Here is a 21872-nt window from a genome sequence, read left to right as displayed (position 1 = left end):
CAGAGAGAGACACCGCGAGAGAGGGAACACAAGCAGGGGGAGTGGGAGAGGGAGAAGCAGGCTTCCCGCTGAGCAGGGAGCCCGATGCGGGGCCCGATCCCGGGATCATGGGATCGTGACCCGAGCCGAAGGCAGATGCCCAATGACTGAGCCACCCAGGCGCCCCAAGAGACCATTTCTGAACAGAAGCTTTGAGGAGTGCCCTTATTTATGATATTGTCTCACATATTTTGAAATTCTAATCAAATTCAGTGGTTGGCTGTTTCTTCTAATAGGGAAGCCAGCATTTATTGTATTAATTATGGTATTCAGTTTATGAGATAACAAGTTTTTAGGTGTCAGGGAATGATTATTAACTGGGGATATGTATCTGATGTTTGTCAGTAGTACCAATTCATAACTAATTTAGGTATTAAAGGCTTGATTATTGAAAATGCAAATTTTATTTCTCTGAGGGACCTCTCTGAAGTGCAAAAGTTAATTGTAGTTCTCAGCATGTGATTATATTGTGGGTCTCAGGGTTTCAAGGTGGGGAGTGGACACCAAAAATAATTCCAACATTTTTATAATATTGTATAATATTTTTTTCTGCTGTGGATCTTAAATCAATATATTTTTCTTTCCTAGATGAATTAAGGAAGTTGCAAGAACAGATGAAATCCTTACAAGAACAGCTAAAAATAGCAACAATTAAGCAGCCTGCAAGTCCACCCCTTCTGCCTAAATCTGGTAATCAAACTGTAATTCTAGGAATAGTATGCAATTCCATTATTAAGAAATTATAGCATTATTTCTGCATCTAGCTGCTGGTAAAATAGCTTTTGAGCCCCTTTCTAAATTTTCTTTGTCAATTTCTTTTTCTTTTAATAGAGATGTCGCCACGCCCCCCTCTTAAAGAGAAGAAAGTTCAGAGAATTCAGGAGTCGACTTGCTTTTCTGCAGAGCTTGATGTCCCTGCTCTACCAAAAAACAAGCGGGTGGCTCGGACACCAAAGGTTTCACCAGCAGGTGTAGTACTCGAGGCCTTCCTGGTTTTTCACTACTCTTACTCTATTTAAAATTCAATTTGGCACTATCATATCTGTCTGCTGGGGGCACTGTCATATCTGTTGGTTGGGGAGGGCCAGGGGTCTGTCTTATCTGCCCATTGAGAAAAGTAAGTTTGTTGGGAATGAGAGCCATATGCTGTATTTTGTAATCTTGCTCTACATCTCAAGAGTGCTTAGAAAATCCTTAGGTAAAGAGAAACTGTATTTACTAAAACAATGAGTTGAATTTTTTAAAACTCTATAGCCTTATAGTTGACTTGAATTGTAGTAAGTACACCCACTGGATTGAGTTCTTATTGCTAATCCAGAGATTGAATCTTTGGGCCTCTGAGTTTGAGGCACAGATTCCTTTTAAAATGACCAAGTTTTATTTGAAGCCAGGTTGTATTAAAGCAGAGGGTCCATTCTTTAGAAAAGACTTCTTTGCCTGGAGTAGAGATGTATATTCAAATATAGTTCTAGTTCAGCGCTCAGTTAAAATGAAAAATATGTATGAGCCCTATGTATTGATTTTGTTGCATTGCCCCGGTTTGTGCATGGTAATAATGCTTTGGAAGATCTAAGACAAAATGGTTACTCAGAGTAAGCAGCATATTATTGACCACTCATGTTCAAAAAGGCCCTTTTGAATAGCAGTGGCACATGACACGAGAGCAGAAAATAACGGCGTCTCCATGTTCACATTTGACATAAATTATATATTTCATGTATCCACTTATGAATGGCATCCTTCCCTTTAGGACCTTTGGCATTACCAAGGTATTTCATTAGGTAGTGTCCAAAGTTTAGTTTTGAGGGGGTGAGGCATGGGCAGGCTTTCTAGAGATTCTAAAGTTCTGGAGTTGTCCTGACTCCCAGCTTGGGAGCTGTGACCCAATGTCTCTTTGAAGGTAAACACCACAATGTTATTTCAGAGAAAGTGATATTTGTTAAGGATAATATCCAAGTTTTCCGACCTTTAGGAGCATTATCAAATACTTTTTTTTTTTTTAATGATTTTTTATTATATTATGTTAGTCACCATACAGTACATCCCCGGTTTCCGATGTAAGGCTTGATGATTCATTAGTTGTGTATAACACCCAGTGCACCATGCAATTCAAATACTTCTAAAGTAAGAAAACTAGCCACACTGGGGATGTTTAATGCAAGCAAGTCAGAATACCCTGGTCCCCCTAGTTACCCACCACCACCACCACAAATAAAATGAAATGGAACGGAATGGAATGAGATGAAACCAGACACAAACAAACAAAAGGGAGCTAACTGGGTTTTCTTCAGGTAGAAGTTGATCTGCACACAAATCACTAATCATTGGTTCCTGAAGGAGGGCCCTTACTTCCTCGTGGAGTCTACCACAGCGCTCTGTGTATGGGAAATACTCAGTAAATGTCATTGCACAAAGGAACTGTGTTTGAGAGCAGCACTGTAATACAGCTGCCCCCTGCTACATTTGGCTTTTTAAGTTTAAATTAGATTAAATAAAATTAGACATTCATTTCTTTGGAAACACTAATCCATTTTAAGTGGCTGGTGGCCCCCGTATCGGACAACATTGGTGTATAACCTTTCTGTTGTCACAGGAAGTTCTTTTGGGTTACACTGCAGAGGTTTGGAGGGTAGTACAGAAATGGTCTTGTGGGCTTCCTTTGTTCTCAAGATTTGGTTATTGCATATGTTGATTTAAAAAGAACCAATTCTATAAAAACAAATTTTGTAAGGATCAGTGTGATTTTTCCTTTCACTTAACTTTTATGATAATTTTCTAGAGTCCAAAAGCTCGTTTTCAAGGATGACAAGTACACTTCCCCAACCACTCCGAACTACTCCTGGAAACAAACCTAGTGGGTTGACCAGAGATCAGAGCGCAGGGACCCCCAGGAGTTCTGGAGAACCAGCTCAGACAGTGGTCTCCGTGGAAGCCTTCTCGGGCCTGAGGCTCAGGTCAGTAAGTATAAAGACCTCTCACTCTGTTTTCATGGCCCACTTGTCATCCTTCCCAAGGATTGAGCCTTGTAGAAATAATGTGTCTGTACAGCAGATCTACTTAACACCACCAGCTCTTGAATTTGGCAAAACTTGGCAGTAAGACGAGCCATAGCATTCAGTACAGTTTGCATGTGAAGTGTTTACAGAAGCCTTTTTCTTGTTTACATGAGGAATAAAAGATAATGTATCTGTAAAAAGGAAGTGGACAAATAAATAAGAGTTATTTAATGAGAAACAGTGATAGAGACTATTTTTAAATCCATAAAGGTATACACAGTTTAGCCAGAATAGTAGTACCTTCTTGTAATACTAATGTTAAGAAAAGTATCTGTGCTCTTTTTCCTTCTCATAACTTTTAAGGCAAATTTATGCCCTTTACTTCAGTTATAACTGTGGGGAAATTAAGATACTCGGTTAAAATAGGAATAAATCCCAGGATCAGTTCAGTTAAAAGCCTTTTAAATCTTCTTTGCTGCATACTGCTACTCCATTGTATCTCTGTTAATCTGTCGAAGCCGCGGGCAGAGCAGTGATCCTTACTCTGAGACCAGATTGCTTTTCGTGCAGTCCCTCTGAGTAGCTAAGTGCAATCCCTCTAGGACAGCTAACCCTTGTCAATCTAAACTAAAACTGCTAGGGTCTTAAATTCTATATTATTGAGTAGGGGGAGAACGAGTAGGTGTCAGAGTCTATTGTAAAGACTCTGGACTCCAAAATCAGAAGAAAGTACTCAATTACATCTGAGACAATCTGTGGGATGAGATGCAGTAAAAGCTGTGGTTCCCACTGAGGGCACCCTGGGTTTTTGTTTTTTTTTTCCAAGGTAAACATCCCCCTACCAAGATGGTCCTGCCTGCCCCAGTGAGTTCGCAGTTGAAATTCCCCACAGAGAAAGATGGTGCTAATGGGAGTGCACTGCACACGTGGATTGAGTGGAGGTACACGAAAGTCAAAACTCCTCAGCCAGAGCTGCTGAGCGGCCTACAGACTTAGGGGACTGCACAATTGTTTGAGTCTCTTTGTAATTATTCTGGCCCTGAAAATACTCCAAAGGGCAGTAACATGAGAGTAACCTATTCACTCAGGAATCAGGTCACGAAAAGGATTTCTCCACCTGCATCAGTGTTTTTCTCCTGAATATTTTTCATTTCTTCAGAGTTAGCTTTATGACTTTCTCTTCCTAAAGACCTTTGAAATAGTTAAATGTCATGTTTTTCTGTTTTCTTTCGTCGTTGAACATATAATATGATCAAGTATGGAATAGGTATTAATATTCTCCTAGAGAAAAACAACCTTTACAAATCCACAAGTGTTTGGCCAGTCATTAGGAGTAAGAATATATTAACTGAAGCTGGATTCGAAGCCTCTATTTATTGTTAAATGAAAATGTTGGGTTAAAAAAAAGCCCAATTAGAAATTGGAGACCCTGTGAAATTCTGGCAGAATTGGTGAAATTTAAATATCTTTTTTTTTTTTAATTTTTAAGATTTTATTTATTTATTTGACAGAGATAGAGAGGGAACACAAGCAGGGGGGAGCTGGAGAGGGAGAAGCTGACTCCCTGCTGAGCAGGGAGCCCAACGTGAGACTCGATCCCAGGATGCTGAGATCATGACCTGAGCTGAAGGCAGATGCTTAATGACTGAGCCACCCAGGCGCCCCATAAATATTTTTAATATTAATTCATGTTTTGTATTAAAGTCAGAAGAGATTACTTTTAAAAGACAAGTGTAACATACATTATAATTTTTAAGACCTTAAAGAGTGTGCAGTCTTTCTTATTTTCTGTATAAGCTCCAGTTCTCTATCCAAGGAAGCATAAACTAGCTTTAAAAATTATCTTATTTTTTTATCTGCCATAAAAATCTTTGCTTTATCCATACTACATAACAAAATCCCCCTTAGAACAGGTACTTCAGAGAAGATTTCTGCCCATAACATCTTTTCTAACCAACCTGCTACAGTGCCAGGTAATCTCTTATTAGAATTATAATCAAATCATTGCTGGTTTCTTGACCTCAGGCGGCCTCGAGTGTCCTCCACAGAAATGAACAAGAAAATGGTTGGCCGAAAACTGATCAGACTGTCTCAGCTCAAGGAAAAGATGGCAAGTGAGAAGCTAGAAGAAGTAGACTGGGTGACTTTTGGAGTTATATTGAAGAAAATCACTCCACAGAGTTGTAATAGTGTAAGCCATCTTACTGATTTCTTAGCTGCTCTATCACAAGCTGACTGTGGGTGCTTGTGTTCTTGATTTCTCTACCTTAAGCCCATCAGTATTTTATTTTGAAAAAGCTGCTAGTAAGTTCACAGATTGCCTCACCATCATTGGATTGCTATCTGGAGGTTAAATACATAAAGAATGTCCTACTTATGAAAGATCTGGTATACAGAGTCCTTGGACTTTTCACTGTATCATTCCTGCTGCATTTCACTTGTCATTGTTTTGGGGGTGCATGTGGTGACCCCTGTGACACTGTCATCCCGTTTGTGGGGGAGAGGCCAAGTTCCCAGATGCTCATGAGAGCATGCCTAGAAGGAAGAGGTCAATCTCAGAAGTTCTGAAATTGCCGACCTGTGCCAGCGCAGTGGATATTACAAAAGATCTAAAGGTTTTAAAATTGCACTTGGTAACGGGAGGTAACAGAAAGATGACTTTGTGGCCTGGCAAGTCAGAAAACCTGGGTCCTGAGCCTCAATTTCCCTAGCTATGTGAACTTAGGTTGACCTTTCATATTTAAGGACTTCCACTTCCTTCTTTGTAAAAGGAAGGAATTGGCTTTTGGTTATATCAGAATTCTCTCCCAGCTCTCAAATACTATGCTTAATCATGCTCAGTCTTGATTTCGTTCTCTAATTGAGATCTTGGTCAACCCAAGATTGTTCTGTGGATCCTGATCTAGCCCTCTGACTGTCAAGGTGAATGTGAACACATCTGGTTCATTTGATTAAGTTCTTAATTGTGTCACAAGTGGCTATAATGACATTGAAATAATAGGTGTGAAATCTTATCTGGACCCTTCCAAGAAAGGCATTGTACAAATCCATGGAAGCATAGTTATGTAACACTTGAATCCAGTCAATACCTCACCATAACCTATAACCACCCCTGTTCTGGGATCCCTGTGTGAAATAGCTTAATTCAATATTCAATTTATTTTGTTTAAAAAAAAAACTGTGAAAGTGGAAGTTTTTTATAAATGGTCGGCATTTTGAGTTGCATTTCTTCAGATATATAATACTTCTGAAATTTTACAATTAAACATAGATAGTTGTCTTTAAATGATGCTTTTGTTTTTCTTCTAGGCAAAGATTGAATAGCACAGAGCTGATACCTTTTTATTAATATTAATATAATAATCAGGGATAAATAATAGATTCACTAAATTTACATCAGTAAGTTATTAAATGCTAGTGCAAAACTTCCACTAGTCCTTTTAATATTGTGTGTGTTTGTGTGCGTGCACAGTTAGAAGGCTGTGCTATCCCATTGACTATTTAGACCTGAGAATTAAAGACTTCACTAACATGTGTCCTACTGGCTTGCCTGACTTCACCTTCATTTCTAAAATGAGATAGGTAATAAATACTAAAGCCTAGAGAGAGGACTAATTTATAATGAATAGACATTCTCAAGATTATATAGTCAGGGTAGTTTATATGTTTCCACAGTAGAGCACTTGAACCATAAATGGAGACAGTATAACCCATTGTGCAAAATTTATTAAAAATAAAAATATTTGTTTCAGGGGAAAACATTTAGTATCTGGCGACTGAATGATCTCCGTGACCTGACACGGTATGTGTCATTGTTCTTGTTTGGAGAAGTTCACAAAGAACTCTGGAAGACTGAACAGGGTACTGTCATAGGGCTGCTCAACGCTAACCCCATGAAGCCCAAGGATGGTTCAGATGAGGTAAGAATTGTTTCCATGGTTTCTTTCTGTCTGTCTTTCCTTCCTTCCTTCTGTCTGTCTGTTCCTCTTTCCTTCTTTTTTTCCTTCTTTCTTTTCTTTTTTCTCTTTCTTTCTTTCTTTTTCTTTCTCTTTCTTTCTTTCTTTCTTTCTTTCTTTCTTTCTTTCTTTCTTTCTTTCTTTCTTTCCTTCGTTCCTTTGCTCTTTCTTTCTTCCTTCCATCCTTCTGTCCTTCCTTCCTTCCGTCCATCTTCCTTCCTTCCTTCCCTCCTTCCCTTCTTGTCTTTACAGCTTAGCCAAGTTCTATCAAAAACTGGTCTACCTCCAGATACTGAATCATGCTTTTATATATCTCCATTAATCTGATTTTTTGTTTGTTCCTCACCACCAATATTCTGAATTTCCATCTACTCTTAATGTTTCATAACAGCTTTTTTCATTAAATATTTTCACATTAGTTCCAAGTTTCCTGGAGTTTTTTGAACTGTTCTGCTCAGGTCTCCTTTTTTTTTTTTTTTTTTTTTTTTTTTTTAAAGATTATTTATTTATTTATTTATTTATTTGACAGAGACAGAGTCAGCCAGCGAGAGAGGGAACACAAGCAGGGGAAATGGGAGAGGAAGAAGCAGGCTCATAGCAGAGGAGCCTGATGTGGGGCTCGATGCCAGAACGCCAGGATCACGCCCTGAGCCGAAGGCAGACGCTTAACCGCTGTGCCACCCAGGTGCCCCACTGCTCAGGTCTCCTTACATCTCTTCCATAGATCTCCGTTGGCGGCATCGAGCAGGCAGGATTTTATAGTTGGCAGGACTTTGCCCTGTTAGTTGTACAGCCATAGCTGCAACTTAGAATCAGAGTGATTTCATCTTCTCAAGCAGCAATAGAGTTTTCCCTGCTGTTGCAGACTGAGATCTGTGAGAGGCAAAGTTATTTCTTTTCTTCCTTTCACCAGAGAATGGCAACAAATCTTCATCTGTTGGTTCAAATGTGTTTGGCTACAAGTAACAGAAAAACTTCCCTACAGGTTTTTGTTTTGTTTTGTTTTTTTAAGATTTATTTATTTATTTTAGAGAGAGAGAGAGAGGGCACGAGCGGGAGGGGCAAAGGGAGAGGGAGAGAGAATCTTAACTGGAGCTGGATGCGGGGCGGGTGTCAATCACGACACTGAGATCACAACCTGAGCCAAAACCAAGAGTCAGATGCTTAACCGACACCACCATCCAGGTGCTCCACACTACAGTTTGTTTTAATGGTTAACATTGGGGTTTGTTTATCTTCTATAATAAATAATCCCAACAAGGCAATGTAGTGATGTCAGGGCCAGTGTCTGTGAGCCTCTCAGCCTTCTCCTCTTGGTCACTGGATGGCTTTGAAGCTCTTGCCCTCACATTACCATTCAGTGCAGGAGTGAGCCTGCCCCACCCTGTCTGCTTTGGTTGGGAACCCTTGTGTTAGTCTCGTTGGCCAGAACACAGCCCCATGACCATTACTAGCTTTAAGGGATGCTGGGAAAATGAACAGGATCTATCACCTGAGGCTGAGCATTGGCCAGCCCAAATGAAATCCAGATTCTACAGCAGAGACGCAGGAGAGAATGGATACTGGGTAGAGAATTGAACATGTCTTCTATACCTCCCATTCCTAAAGCTGTTTTGCAGGGTCCTGGCTTCTAATTCCTGTAGACTACTAACGCCTTGCTAACTCCCACCAACCAGCCTCGTACTCATTCTTGCTGATGAAAGGCCATACCTTTGCTGGCTTTTAACTCCTGCCCTGTGTCTTCTCTGCAGGTATGTTTGTCTATTGATCATCCTCAGAAGATCTTAATCATGGGTGAAGCTCTTGACCTGGGAACCTGTAAAGCAAAGAAGAAGAATGGACAGCCATGTACACAGACTGTTAATTTGGTTGGTTTCTGCTCTGTTGGGATGGTTCCTGCTGAAGACAGGATCTAATGGGAATAGAGCGTAGATAGCGTAGCGGTAACAATCAATTTGGAACAGAGTTTCCTACACAACAGGAAGCACCAAAGTAAGAAAATTCAGTGTGTGGTTAGTAACTGCCAGTTTAAAAAAGTGAGGACAAGGGAGGGATTTAACCTCTCAGGAAAGTGATCTTTTACTGCCAACTGACTAGGAGGTATAAGGAAGATGGAATTTTAGTTTCTCCTCATTCTGAACAGTGCCAGAGCTCAAACACTATGATGAAATGCACTAAAAACCTTATTTTAGTCTCTGAATGCCAACATATATTTTTTAGAACTTTTTAAAAAATAATAGTCATGATAACTTGAGATATGTCACATACCATGCTTCACCCTTTTAAAGTGTACAGTTCAGTAGTTTTAATACTGAGGTGTGCAGCCATCACCACTATGTAATTTTAGACCCCCTCTCACTCCCTCCCCAAAAAACCCATACTCATTAGCAGTCATCCCCTATTACCCTCTTCCCCCAGCCCCTGGTAAGCACTGCTTTGCTTTCTGTCTGTCTGGATTTGCCATCTCTGGACATTTTATATAATGGAATTGTACAATATGTGGCCTTTTGTGTCTGGCTTTCTCTTAGCATGATGTTTTCGAGATTCGTTCATGTTGTTGCATGCATCAGTACTTCATTCCTTTTTGTGGTTGAATAATATTCCATTGTATGGATAGACCAGTTTTGTTTATTCATTAGTCAGTGGACGTATTATGAATACTGCTGCTATAAGCATTCTTGTACAGGTTATTATGCGGATGGATGGATGTTTTTAGTTTCCTTGGGTATATAACCTGGAATTTCTGGGTTGCACGGTAACCCCATGTTTCAGCTTTTGAGGAACTGCCAGACTGGCTTCCAAAGTGGCTTTTATATTCTCACCAGCAGAAAGGAGGCTTCCATTTTTTTCCACATCCCGGCCAGCACTTGTTTTGTCTGTCACCGATGACAGCCATCCTAGTACATGTGAAGTGATGCTACTTCGAGCTCGCTGAACAGATTAAAGGGCAAGTTTTGGTTTCATGTCCTTTTAGTTCCCTCATTCCTGCCTAACAGATGAGCTAGTGAGCAGGAAATAGCAGGAGGGAAATAGCTGGAAATAGAGGTCTCAGCGGGAAGTGCCTGACAGATTTCCACATAGCAGTGTGATCATTAAAACCTCGTTGTTGCCACATCTAGGGGAATTTCAGGGAAATTGCTGTGGTGCTGCACTTGACGAATGGCCTTGGAGGTCAGTAGGGGGGGGCTCTACACTCAATAGTGCCCCATGAAGCTGGGAGAAAGCAACAGTATTTATTGATGCTGTGCCCTGGTGTGTCACCCTAGTCCTGATGCAGCTGCTCTTCCTTTTGCAGAATGACTGTGAGTACTGTCAGTACCACATCCAGGCCCAGTACAAGAAGCTCAGTGCCAGGCGAGCCGACTTGCAGTCCACCTTCTCCGGAGGACGAATTCCGAAGAGGTTTGCCCGCAAAGGCACCAGCCTAAGAGAGCGGCTGTGTCAGGATGGTTTTTACTATGGAGGGGTTTCTTCTGCATCGTATGCAGCCTCAATGTAAGTCCGGGGCTTCTTTCGGGACAGGGATCTTGCTTATCTCCTTATGAGAAAAAACCCAATGGTTGTACTTTTCTGTAATGGTCCTAGAAGACCTGTACAGGTTTTATCTTTCATAAATTCATGGCCTGGAACAAGGTAGACAAGAACCGCCTTTATTCCCAGGTAGAGGAAAACATAGGAGCGGGAAAATTAGGTAAGTTGTGTAATGATGGTCTTTAACACGGAGCCCACACTTCTTCTTTGGCTTCTAGTGTAAATAGTGCAACGTTGTCAGGGCTGATTCTATGGCCGTTAAAAGTATGTTAATCCCAGGGGCGCCTGGGTGGCGCAGTCGTTGGGCGTCTGCCTTCGGCTCAGGGCGTGATCCCGGCGTTCTGGGATCGAGCCCCACATCGGGCTTCTCCTCTGGGAGCCTGCTTCTTCCTCTCCCACTCCCCCTGCTTGTGTTTCCTCTCTCGCTGGCTGTCTCTCTCTGTCAAATAAATAAATAAAATCTTTAAAAACAAAAAAAAGTATGTTAATCCCAGTGTTGGCATCCTGTAAGTCATTTCCCTCCCGAATATGACAGTGAGGTGGCAGACCGCTTGGAACCCACATTTAACTCCATGAATTAATAGCAGTTAAGCCTTACACAGGAGTGGGGTGTTGCTGAGGCAGACATCCGTGACCTCTCTTCTGGGGATCCCAGGCCCTCCAGAGAGTCCCTGAAGTAGGTGATTGATGGCCTTTTCACCATTGGGAAGAAAGTACATCTGTAGACGTGGCCGGTTTGGGACCTGTCAACAAAGGAGCTACCGCTCGTCCAAGAACAAAACATTTTGTTCCCAGGCTAACAGAAATTGAGCAAGAGGACTCTCACCTCCTGCCTAACTTGTCATATTGAACACATTTTAAGATTTAAAATAATGCCTGTATTTTTTGAAACTGCAAAAAGCAATACTCCTGCATTATAAAAATATTTCTGTATATATACAGTTCAGTCAAAAGGAGACAATAAAAACCAGGTGTAATCCACCAAGATAATCGTTAGTTCCTTGCTGTCTACGAACACATGCGCGCGCGCGCACACACACACACACACACACACAGCTGTATATGCTTTTAGATGGTTTTTTTTTCCATATGTATAAATTTCCAGTAATATAAAATGAGATCATACTGGACCTATACTTTGCAACTCTCCCCTCCCCTTAAAATAATTAATGCTTTCCTTATCGAATATGCACTTACAGCATTATTTTTAGTGGCCACATCGTCTTCTTTTACATGGCTCTCTGATAAAACCATTCCCTGTGAATAAACATTAATGGTGTTTCTTTTTTTTTTTTTTTTTTTTTTTTAAAGATTTTATTTATTTATTCGACAGAGATAGCGACAGCCAGCGAGAGAGGGAACACAAGCAGGGGGAGTGGGAGAGGAAGAAGCAGGCTCACAGCAGAAGAGCCTGATGTGGGGCTCGATCCCAGATCGCCAGGATCACGCCCTGAGCCGAAGGCAGACGCCCAACCGCTGTGCCACCCAGGCGCCCCTCATTAATGGTGTTTCTAACTTTTAACATTGCAAACAATGTTTTAGCCCATTAATATCCTGTTTCTGCCTAGTTCTTAATTTCTTTAAGATAAATTCCTAGACTGCTTGATTGAAGTGGTGGCATATTTTTTATTTCTTTTGCCATATTGCTTTTCCAGAATGGCCTCCACCAAATTTGCAGGTTGCCTGACATAATGTATTCAACAGCTATGCTGTAGAATCATGGTATTAAGAAAGTTTCCTTATACAGTGCTTTGAGAAACATTGACAATTTGTAATAAAGGAATACTTCTGTGCCCGTACCTCATCAGAGCATTGAATTTTGGTGATTTTCCTTTGCGGGGGGTGACTTGTCATTTCAGTGCAGCTGCTGTTGCTCCTAAAAAGAAGATTCAAACCACTCTGACTAATCTGGTCGTTAAGGGGACAGACTTGATCATTCAGGAAACCCAACAAAAACTTGGTAACTGTTTTTCAATACTGTATTTCTTTCTGCAGCTTAAATATGTAGTCTTTTGGATTGAAAATGGTCACAGTTGTTCATGCCCTAAGTTATAAATATCCACTTGTCACTATAGTTAGTGAGTGATGTGGCCTAAGCTGAAGCAATCAGGCTTGCTTGGCAGCATCTTAAGGAAAAACAGCATATTAATCATGGCCGAGTCTTTGAGTAGATGCTTTATAAATTTTCTTCGTGTATTTGGTCTAACTCTTAATGTCCAGCATTAGAATCGGTAGTATCAGGTTCCTGGTGAAACCCATCAGTTACCTTCTTATTAAAACAGGTCTAAGTCAAAGAGTGGCACCTCTGCCCTTTTCACTTGGGGCTTTATTCCTAGCAGTGGTGAGGGCCTAGCACAGACCCTACCCATAGCGAACACCCCAGACATAGTGTAGGAAATGACCCTACAGACACTGGCTTGAAATAAGATCTTTGTCATGCCTTCACAGTCCTACCAATCTACTAGAGGCTAAGGATTCTTTTTTTCTCTTGGCATTCCATCTACTTCATTTACAAATGAAGTGAACTCTGTGAACGCACAGAGTTTTAAAAGTGACGTCGCATAATCTCAAACTGCCAGAGCTTTTGAGTCCTCTAAAGCTGATGTTTGTATATTCCAGGAATACCCCAGAAGAGCTTGTCTTGCTCTGAGGAATTCAGGGAACTGATGGACTTGCCTACGTTTGGAGCCAGAAACTTAAAACAACATTTAGCCAAAGCCAGGTTATCAGGTAGAGTCAGCCTGCCCTTGCTCTAGCCTCATGTCCGTGCTCCCCAGGCCCCTCGGAGCCCCTCAGTCTGTGGTTTATGTTTCAGGGGTGACGGGGAGCCCGAAACCTGCTTTCCAGGTTTCTGTCTCGGCATCAGCCCTCTTGAAGCAGCAGAAGCAGCACATGCTGGAGATGAGGAGGAAGAGATCAGAAGAAATACAGAAACGGTAAGAATAGCTGCTTTAATATTCCCTATTTAGATAGCTCCTCTCAGGGATCCTCAGAATGTTATAATGGATTTCCAAAATGTGGCTTTAGATTTGGCTGGTTGGCTACCTTTTTAACTTTGGAAGTTCAAAAGTGATTTTAACAGAACCTAAGAAGATAGCCTTTCGAGTTCTGTATTTCTGACTCATGCTAATGAATTTGAGACCAGGTGGGACAGGTTACAGTAATTAACACCCCGGGGAAGAAGAGAAAGAAGGAACACTTGAAGAGGGTTTTGCGAAAAGGGGAAGGCGACTGTTGACCTGTTTGCTCTCATTTCTTAGTTCTACCACAATTGGTTTTTAAATTACAGGCTAAGCCAGTGAGTAGATTTTGCAGTTGTTCGGGTAAATAGGAAAAATGAGGCATTGAAAGTGGAGAGTCATTTTAGAGGCAAAAACAAGTGGAAAATGGTGCAGTAGGCGGATGAATCAAAGATTCATAACTCAAGTTATCAGAATAGTGGTCAGATGCTTAACATGTACAGAGCATGCTGTGCACGACATAAATACAGTGTCTCACTTGGGCCTTACCATAATCTGTGAGGTGCTGTTATCCTTGTTTTATGAGTCAGGTAACAGAGTGCCAGAGAGCTGGTTGGTGGTGGAGTCAGGTTTGTACTCACACGTGTTCTGCCCCCCTTGAAACAGTTAGACTGTCCTAAATCTGGGCCACTGAAGGGTACATGGTTCAATAAACAGGAAGTCAACTTTAAGTCACTAGGAAATTCTTTGGAAAAATCCAGAGATAGATTTGGCCTCAGGCAGGTGAGTTTGAGGTGCTGGTAGACTATCTGTGGAGGTGTTCTTCATGTGGCTACAGGTGATGTAAATAGATACATGGAGTTGTGGCCCTGTGTGAAGTAGGGGGCACCTGCCCATTTAAAGGTCTTACAGTTCGGGTGCCTGGGTGGCTGAGTCGTTAAGCAGCTGCCTTCGGCCCAGGGCGTGATCCCAGGGTCCTGGGATCAAGCCCCACTTCAGGCTCCCTGCTCCACTGGGAGCCTGCTTCTTCCTCTCCTACTCCTCCTGCTTGTGTTTCCTCTCTCGCTGGCTGTCTCTCTTTGTCAAATAAATAAATAAAATCTTAAAAAAATAATAAATAAATAAAGGTCTTACGGTTGGAAGTTTTTCAGAATTTTGCTGGCCAAACAAAACATATCTTTGGGTAGGTTTCACAGGCAGGTTACAGGAGAGGACATGTGGTAGTGCAAAGAATCCTGGCCTGGGGTTACCTGGTACTAGTCCTCAGCCTGTCATTTATGAGCAGTAGCGTCTTGGGCCTCAATTTCTTCATCTATAAAATAAGAGTTCTGGACAACATAGTTTGTGGCAACTGTTGTTTTTCAATAGCCTTTAAGTTTCCAAAAGAAATTATCATGTGAATTATAGCATCTTTCTGTGAAGGACTTTCAGATGTATTTTTGTGTTATCTCTTTCCAATAAACTAAAATATAGAGAAATTCCGTGAGTTCCTGCAAGTCCCAGCTAACCAGAGAGCTAGGAATACAGCCCACATCTCACCTTCAGGACTGTGTTCTATAGAGAGGGACCCACTAGAAAGCCAGTTGGCAAAAATAGTAATCAGTTCTAAATTGGTAAAATGATGAGAGCTTATCAGTGAATAATCAGTTAACCAGACGTAGCAAAGCCAGCATGTTCTCAGTGCTAATCTGAATTCTTGACCGAGGAGGGGCAGCTATTTTACTAATGACTACTTGTCAGCTTGGTGGCCTAGCCTACAGTGTCCCAGTCTGCATATTTTGTAACTGCCTATTTCTTTAAAGATTTCTCCAAAGCTCGGGTGGGGTTGAAAGCCCAGCTGTGCCTTCCTCTTCTCAACGGGCCCCTTCTCAGTCTCTGAAAACGGGGGCTGCGTTGCCCAGCCTGGAAGGAACGCCAGCCACACAGATGCCCAAGCTTGGGCGAGGCATCTCAGAAGGTGATGATGTTCTCTTTTTTGATGAGTCACCACCACCAAGACCAAAACTGAGTGCTTTAGCAGAAGCCAAAAAGGTAAGTGACATCTATTTTCAACCTTTGAATTTGCATTCTGTAAGACATAGCTGGAGTTGCAAACTTTGTATGTCTATGATCAGGAAAGACAGACCGTAATAGCTATTTATTGATCATGATAATTAGAGTCCAAGGAATTTCAAGGGATAATGGTATCAACATAATGCCAGTGATTTAATCCAAGAACATTACCCATTCTCCACACTGTTCCGCCTGAGGCTGGCCCGAGGGAAACAGATTCTGGAAATTGTTAAGGCAAGACTGTAAAATGGTGGTTTAAAGAATCCTTCTTTAAAAGAACTCTTACAAAGGAGCTAGGTTGCTCTGATTGACGTAGGAGTTGGGAGTGCTCAGAAACCCCCCTCTCCCCTTCCTGAGTCACCCTGAGCCCCGAGGAGAGCCTGACTTCTCTTTGTTCTAGTTAGCCGCTGTCACCACACAAAGGGCAAAGGCTAGTCATAAGTCACTGCTGCACCTGCAGTAATGATAGTGATAACAATTGCACGTGTGATCTCGGGGTCATGAGTTTAAGCCCCACATCGGGTGTAGAGCTTACTGAAAAAATAAACTGTAAAACAAAACAGTTGCACGTGTACCCGTGATGTATACACACATGCTGTTTGTTCTGTATAGGTTCATGCTTTGCACGCATTCTCTCATTTCATCTGCACAGCCTAGTAAACACTGTCATCTCCATTTTATAGATGTAGAACCTGAGGCTGAAAAATTAAGTAATTTGTGTAAGGTTACAAACTAGTAAGTGGCAGAGCTAGAATCCTGTCCTCATTCTGTCTGGTTGCAAAACAAACTTCCACAGTGTTTGTGTGGTTCCTTTGTAGGTCCTGAAGCCCAGAGTGTAACTGATGTTTAACTTGATATTTAAGCTGAAACTTTATTAGCTTAGAGACCTGTCTCCATGCTTTAAAATTTTAATAACTGGGTTAATAATGCGAAGCAAAGAGAAGATCTTTTTTGCTGATTTATATTTGAGAATTCAGTGGTTAAAAACTAAAAAAGGGACATAGAGCTATAGATAACTGTGTCGTCTTTAAGATTTTTATCTCCTTTTTTATTTTCTAGTTAGCGGCTATAACCAAATTAAGAGCAAAAGGCCAGATTCTTACAAAAACAGACCCAAACAACATTAAAAAGAAGCAAAAGGACCCCCAGGATGTTCTGGAAGTGAAGGAACGTGTAGAAAAGAACACCTTTTCTCCTCAAGGTACTGTGGATTTCAGAGTTAGCAGTGGGAAGGCTGCCATCTGTGAGATGTTCTAAACCATAACTACCATCCCTGAGGCCAAAAGTCGTTGTTTTACTTAAACTGGCCTCTCTGTACAAAACCTAAATAGGATCTCTACAGCTGGAACTGACTGCTTTGCTATAATCACATTAAATTGAAATGAAATTATGCACAATCTAAAAACTTAAGAAAAAGATTACTCATTGGATCTTTGTACAGATATATTAGTACAAAGGTTTACTTTCAAAGAAGTAGAATTTCTTTGTTTGCAAATTGCCGTTTTTACTTTGAAGACTCTGAAGTTGACAGTCACATTTTACCATTAATTTGTAAAAAGGATTTTTGTAGATGTTACCTATCGTCATAGTCCGCTCCTATCTAAAGGTGGAAGAGATTCTAATCCAGGGTCAAATCTGCCATCCCCCATATTCTACACCCTACTTCCTCTGCTCACTCCTAAGGAGTTTTCCTCTGCTGGTACCTAGTGGGGTAAATGAAGTGTGAAGGGCTTGGTTGGCAGGGACGGAGATAATTTGAGGAAGCTGAGTCCATGAGGTTCATTGCTTCCTGGAATTCCTCTGACAGCTGCTGTGTTTCCTTTCTGCTCTAGCTGAAGATGAATTGGAGCCTGCCAGGAAAAAAAGGAGAGAACAACTTACCTACCTGGAATCTGAGGAATTTCAGAAAATCCTAAAAGCAAAGTCAAAGCACACGGGACTGCTCAAAGAGGTAAGAGCTCAAAAGGTCAGAAATGATAGAGATGCCCTCCAGATGCCAGGCACTTTGTCATGGGACTAAGAATCTATTTCTTCTACCTCAACCAAGATGTAGTTATATGTCTGAGTTGACTTTGAAGAACAGGAATACTTCTGATGGAATTTAGCTTTGCCCCTGTCCTTGAATTGAAGAATATCATTTATCATTATTTTAATGGACCTCAATGTTATAAAAATGTTACCTTGTAGTTATGGCTTTGAATTGATGTTTAAGTGGTTCACCGCTATAGCTGTTCTTTTCTGTTCTGCTATATGGGAAGGAATTTTTATTCCATTCAAGTATTTTTATATTGGTATTTCAAATACTGTAAATCAGTAGTTACCAACCCATTGGGGGTAGTTGCTCTCAATCCTGTGTATTTTGAATTGCTCCCTTATTATCCTGAAATAAAATTCTTGGATAATATAAATTACCTAACTACAATTTTTAAGAATATCAATATGATATCCTACGTGTGATATAAATAAGAAAAAAAGAAAATATTTATATTAAAAATATATATTTGATTATGTTACTATGTAGGCACAACTATCCCAGAAGAAATAATGAAGTTTTTAGAGGGTTGGATTATAAATGTAAATGAGACAAGTAGAAATGAAGGCTCCTTTAGGTGTGTGTTTTTGGTGACTTAAATACCATGGGTCTGTTTCTTTGACAGTGTATTTTTTTTTTAAACCGTGAATAATCTAGGGAACCTTTGAAGACACCGAACTACAGTTGTCCCTCTGTATACACAGGAGTTACCTAGTTGTACTCTTGGCATATTCAATATATATTTGAACTATGCACAAATATTATAGGGTTGTACGTAAAGCAGTTAGGTTTGAGGGTTATAATTGGGTTTTTCATCCACATGGGTACCTTCTAGAATAGTCAGAAGAATCCTTTCATATGGAGAGACTGTTCCGTGCATTGTAGGTGCAGCCTCCCCGGTCGCTGCGAGTAGCAGGGGTAGCAATCATTGGGATGACCAAAACACAAAGTGCTCCCACCAATTTTCACAATATCTCCATGGGGGCGGTACTGTTCCCATTTAGTGCCAGTACTCTGAATGCTCTGCTCTTTCGATTACTGACTAATGAGATAGTTGTATATTTTACTATTCTACCAGCCTGAAACTTGGCCAGGAGAGAAGCTGGGGCTGACCCTGAGAGGCTGTAGAGCTGAGCTCCTGGCCTCTGTGGCCACCAGAGGCCTCGGGCCTTGTGCAGCTGCACTAACTCCCGAGCTGTGACCACCTTCTGCTGTCAGCCTCTCTCTGCCCTCACACCTACTCCCTGTTGTTCCAAACAACTAGGAACTGCTCCTGCCAAGTGCTTGGTCTGGCAAACAGTATCGAATAGACTGGACTGTCCTAAGTGGGGAGGCACTGAATACCTTCCATAGCTTGAGTTTGTATGTGCCCAGGAGAAAAAAATGCCTTCTGGTGCACACACTTGACGCGGTGAGATGTTAATGATGTTAGTATTTTCAGTTTGTATCTGGTGTTTTAAAAATCACCAGATGCTTTCATATTAGTTTTTGGAAAAATAAGAGCTTATGTCTACTTCTGATCATCTTTTGGTTTGCAGTTCTTTGAGCTCTTATCAGGTATCCTCATATAGTTAGCTTGTCTCTTTGGCTGTGTTTATTATTATTGAATTGGTGCCTGAGTACGTGTTGGATTTAGTGCAAGGTCTCTTGTATGCCTTGTCATTCCAGGCTGAGGCTGAACTGCAGGAACGCTATTTTGAGCCATTGGTGAAAAAGGAACAAATGGAAGAAAAGATGAGAAGCATCAGAGAAGTGAAATGTCGAGTAGTGACATGCAAGACGGTGAGTGGAGAGATGCTTCTAACCCTGGGCCCTGTTTGGAGCTGTTGTGACCTCTTGTGACTCAGCAGAACGTGGAGATATATGGGATATGGGGCCATGTCTTGTGATTGGAGTCCTGCACAGGTCATTTAGTTAGGCTGGAAAGCAAACTGCTCACGACAGCCAAGGACCTGGCTGCCTGTCTACTTGGCCTCCAAGCTCTGGTGGCGGAGCACTGGTGGTGAGATTTTCCTTTTATCTAACCACAGGTCCTGGTTCTGCAGGCAAGCCTTGTCCATTAGACCCAAGTTATTCTTACCCATCCTTCTCAAGTTTCTAGCACACCTTCAGTTTACGGTTCACAGTCCTGGGACATTGGGTGAATGATTTCCTTTGGCATCACATGTTAGGAGCAACTACTATTGTCCCTTTCTACTCAGGGCTTAGCCAGCTAAACTGAATCTCAAGGCAAAGTGTAAATTGCATAATTTTCTATGTTTGCAGAATTTTTACACTAAGTCTATTAGAAGATGATAAACCCCCTGTCCTTCAACACTGATAAAATAGGACCAAGAAATAGTTCTTGCAGAACCGTATCCTTCCATTACCATTCATTTTATCCTGCTTGGCTAATCCTCCTCGTAAGCATACGTAAGAGGAGGAAGAGACTTAGCTTACCAAGTACAGTTTTCTCTGTCTTTATTCCTTTTAAACCTTAACACCCTCCTTTACATTTAGGGGACAGCCCTAAACCGGCTATCACCAAAAGGCAGGGCTTCCCTGGGAAAGTTCAGAATAAATAAAGGTTTTACTTCAGATAATAGCTTGTACTCTGACAAAACAGCAAACCTAAGGACGTAGCTGGTGTGTTAGTTTCCCATTGCTGCTCAAACAAATAACCACCACCTTGATAGTTTAAATGACACAACTTTATTATAATCTTGCACTTCTGTAGGCCAGAAGTCTCTTTGTCTCATGGGGCTAAAATCCAGGTCTGGCAGGACTGCGTTCCTTCTGGATGCTCTAAGGGAGAATCCATTTCCTTGCCTTTCCCAGCTTCTTGATCCCACCCGTATTCTTTGGCTTGCAACTCCTTTCTCCATCTTCAGAGCCAGCCATAGCAGGCCGAGCCCTCTTACATCCTCCGGCCTCCTCCCTGTGGAGTCCCACTTCCACTTTTAAGGGCCCTTATGATTCCATTGAGCCCACCCAATAATCCAGGATCATCTCCCAATTTTAAGATCAATTAACTAACAACCCTGGTCCCCCTTTGCCATGTAACCTAACATGCTTTTGGGTTCTAGGGAGTAGGGTGTGTATGTCTTGGGCAGGGGGTGGCTGTTCTGCCTACCACAGCTGGTGTACCATTCTGTTCTGTATTTCTGAGGCTGCCAAAACCAAAAGTTACTTGTCTAGACTCTGATTACCAGAAACCACAGTGCTGTGTCCTAGCAGCTGTTTCAGCGTTCACCCATCATTTTCCTTCCTTCCTTCCTTCCTTCCTTCCTTCCTTCCTTCCTTCCTTCCTTTTTCTTTCTTTTTTGTTTAAATGTATCATACAATTCTAATTATGCAAAATTCAAAACCAGGTAAATGAATCTCTGCTGTTAGAAAGCAGGATAGTGATTACCCTTGGGGTGTAGGGGGAGCAGTGCCTGGAAGGGGGCACGGGAAGGGCTTCAGGAGAGCTGGGGAGGTTCTGTTTCTTAGTCTGGATGCTGCTTATTGTTTCCTATTCTATTCAATCCTTGTGAGGATCAAAATTACAAGTGAATTATTAATATCTCTGCTTGGTTTTGCTGCTTATGAAATAGGAGTAATAAGCTTATATCCTTTTCTGAGGCTTTTTAAGAGGAAATAAAAGGGCTACTGAATAGGCCCTAGTGTCAGTGTCCTATCACCAAGTGACAGCAGTGAATTTAGGACAGACCTGATGAAGCTATCGAGAGGTTACCAGTACTTTTGTCTTGATGTTACGGAAGGTTATTGTGTACTTCATGCCTGACCAAAAATTGTGGCAAATACAAGAAACAGTGGCGTCAGTCTGCGGGACTCTAGAAATCACCGCAGCTCTTAGATAAGGTGGTTGCTTTGCTCACACCTGCCTGGGTGCTGGTGAGAAAACAGAAGTTCTCATGGAACAGATTGCCTTCTTAGCAGCTAGCCAGTTTCTCCTGCAAAGCTCTTGACAGACGTATGCCCTCCTGTTGATTTTATGCAGTGTGCCTACACCCACTTCAAGCCTTTGGAGACCTGCGTCAGTGAGCAGCACGACTACCACTGGCATGATGGCCTAAAGAGGTTTTTCAAGTGTCCCTGTGGAAACAGAAGCATCTCCCTGGATAGGCTCCCCAAAAAGCACTGCAGGTAGGAGAATTGCTTGTCATTCTTGAACCCTCTTTCCAGTTCCCATGTGATGCCGTTCTACTGGAACATTGTTTTGAGGGTCAGGCCTTGTTTCCATGCCTCTTACAGCTTCAGGCCATCCCTAAAAGCTCATGGAGGGAAGGGGTCCTGCCCTCTTCACTGCTTTACCCCCAATACT

General features: G+C 41.6%; 1 protein-coding gene across 1 annotated transcript in view; it reads left to right on the top strand.

Moving 5' to 3' along the window:
• MCM10 (minichromosome maintenance 10 replication initiation factor) overlaps positions 1-21872 on the top strand; it is a 38872-nt gene that overhangs the window by 5208 nt on the left and 11792 nt on the right. The window contains exons 4-18 of the mRNA XM_008705442.2: positions 628-729; positions 871-1008; positions 2819-2993; positions 5061-5226; positions 6788-6955; positions 8743-8859; positions 10287-10486; positions 12382-12482; positions 13142-13252; positions 13338-13458; positions 15285-15513; positions 16594-16735; positions 17367-17485; positions 19235-19348; positions 21549-21694. Coding sequence (XP_008703664.1) covers positions 628-729; positions 871-1008; positions 2819-2993; positions 5061-5226; positions 6788-6955; positions 8743-8859; positions 10287-10486; positions 12382-12482; positions 13142-13252; positions 13338-13458; positions 15285-15513; positions 16594-16735; positions 17367-17485; positions 19235-19348; positions 21549-21694 — 2149 coding nt within the window. The remainder of the gene's footprint in view (positions 1-627; positions 730-870; positions 1009-2818; positions 2994-5060; positions 5227-6787; positions 6956-8742; positions 8860-10286; positions 10487-12381; positions 12483-13141; positions 13253-13337; positions 13459-15284; positions 15514-16593; positions 16736-17366; positions 17486-19234; positions 19349-21548; positions 21695-21872) is intronic.

The sequence above is a fragment of the Ursus maritimus genome, unplaced genomic scaffold (genome assembly GCF_017311325.1).
Source record: "Ursus maritimus isolate PB19 unplaced genomic scaffold, ASM1731132v1 scaffold_31, whole genome shotgun sequence".
Lineage (NCBI taxonomy): Eukaryota > Metazoa > Chordata > Mammalia > Carnivora > Ursidae > Ursus > Ursus maritimus.
Note: the sequence above shows the minus strand (reverse complement) of the source record. Positions and strands in the feature narration are given on the sequence as shown.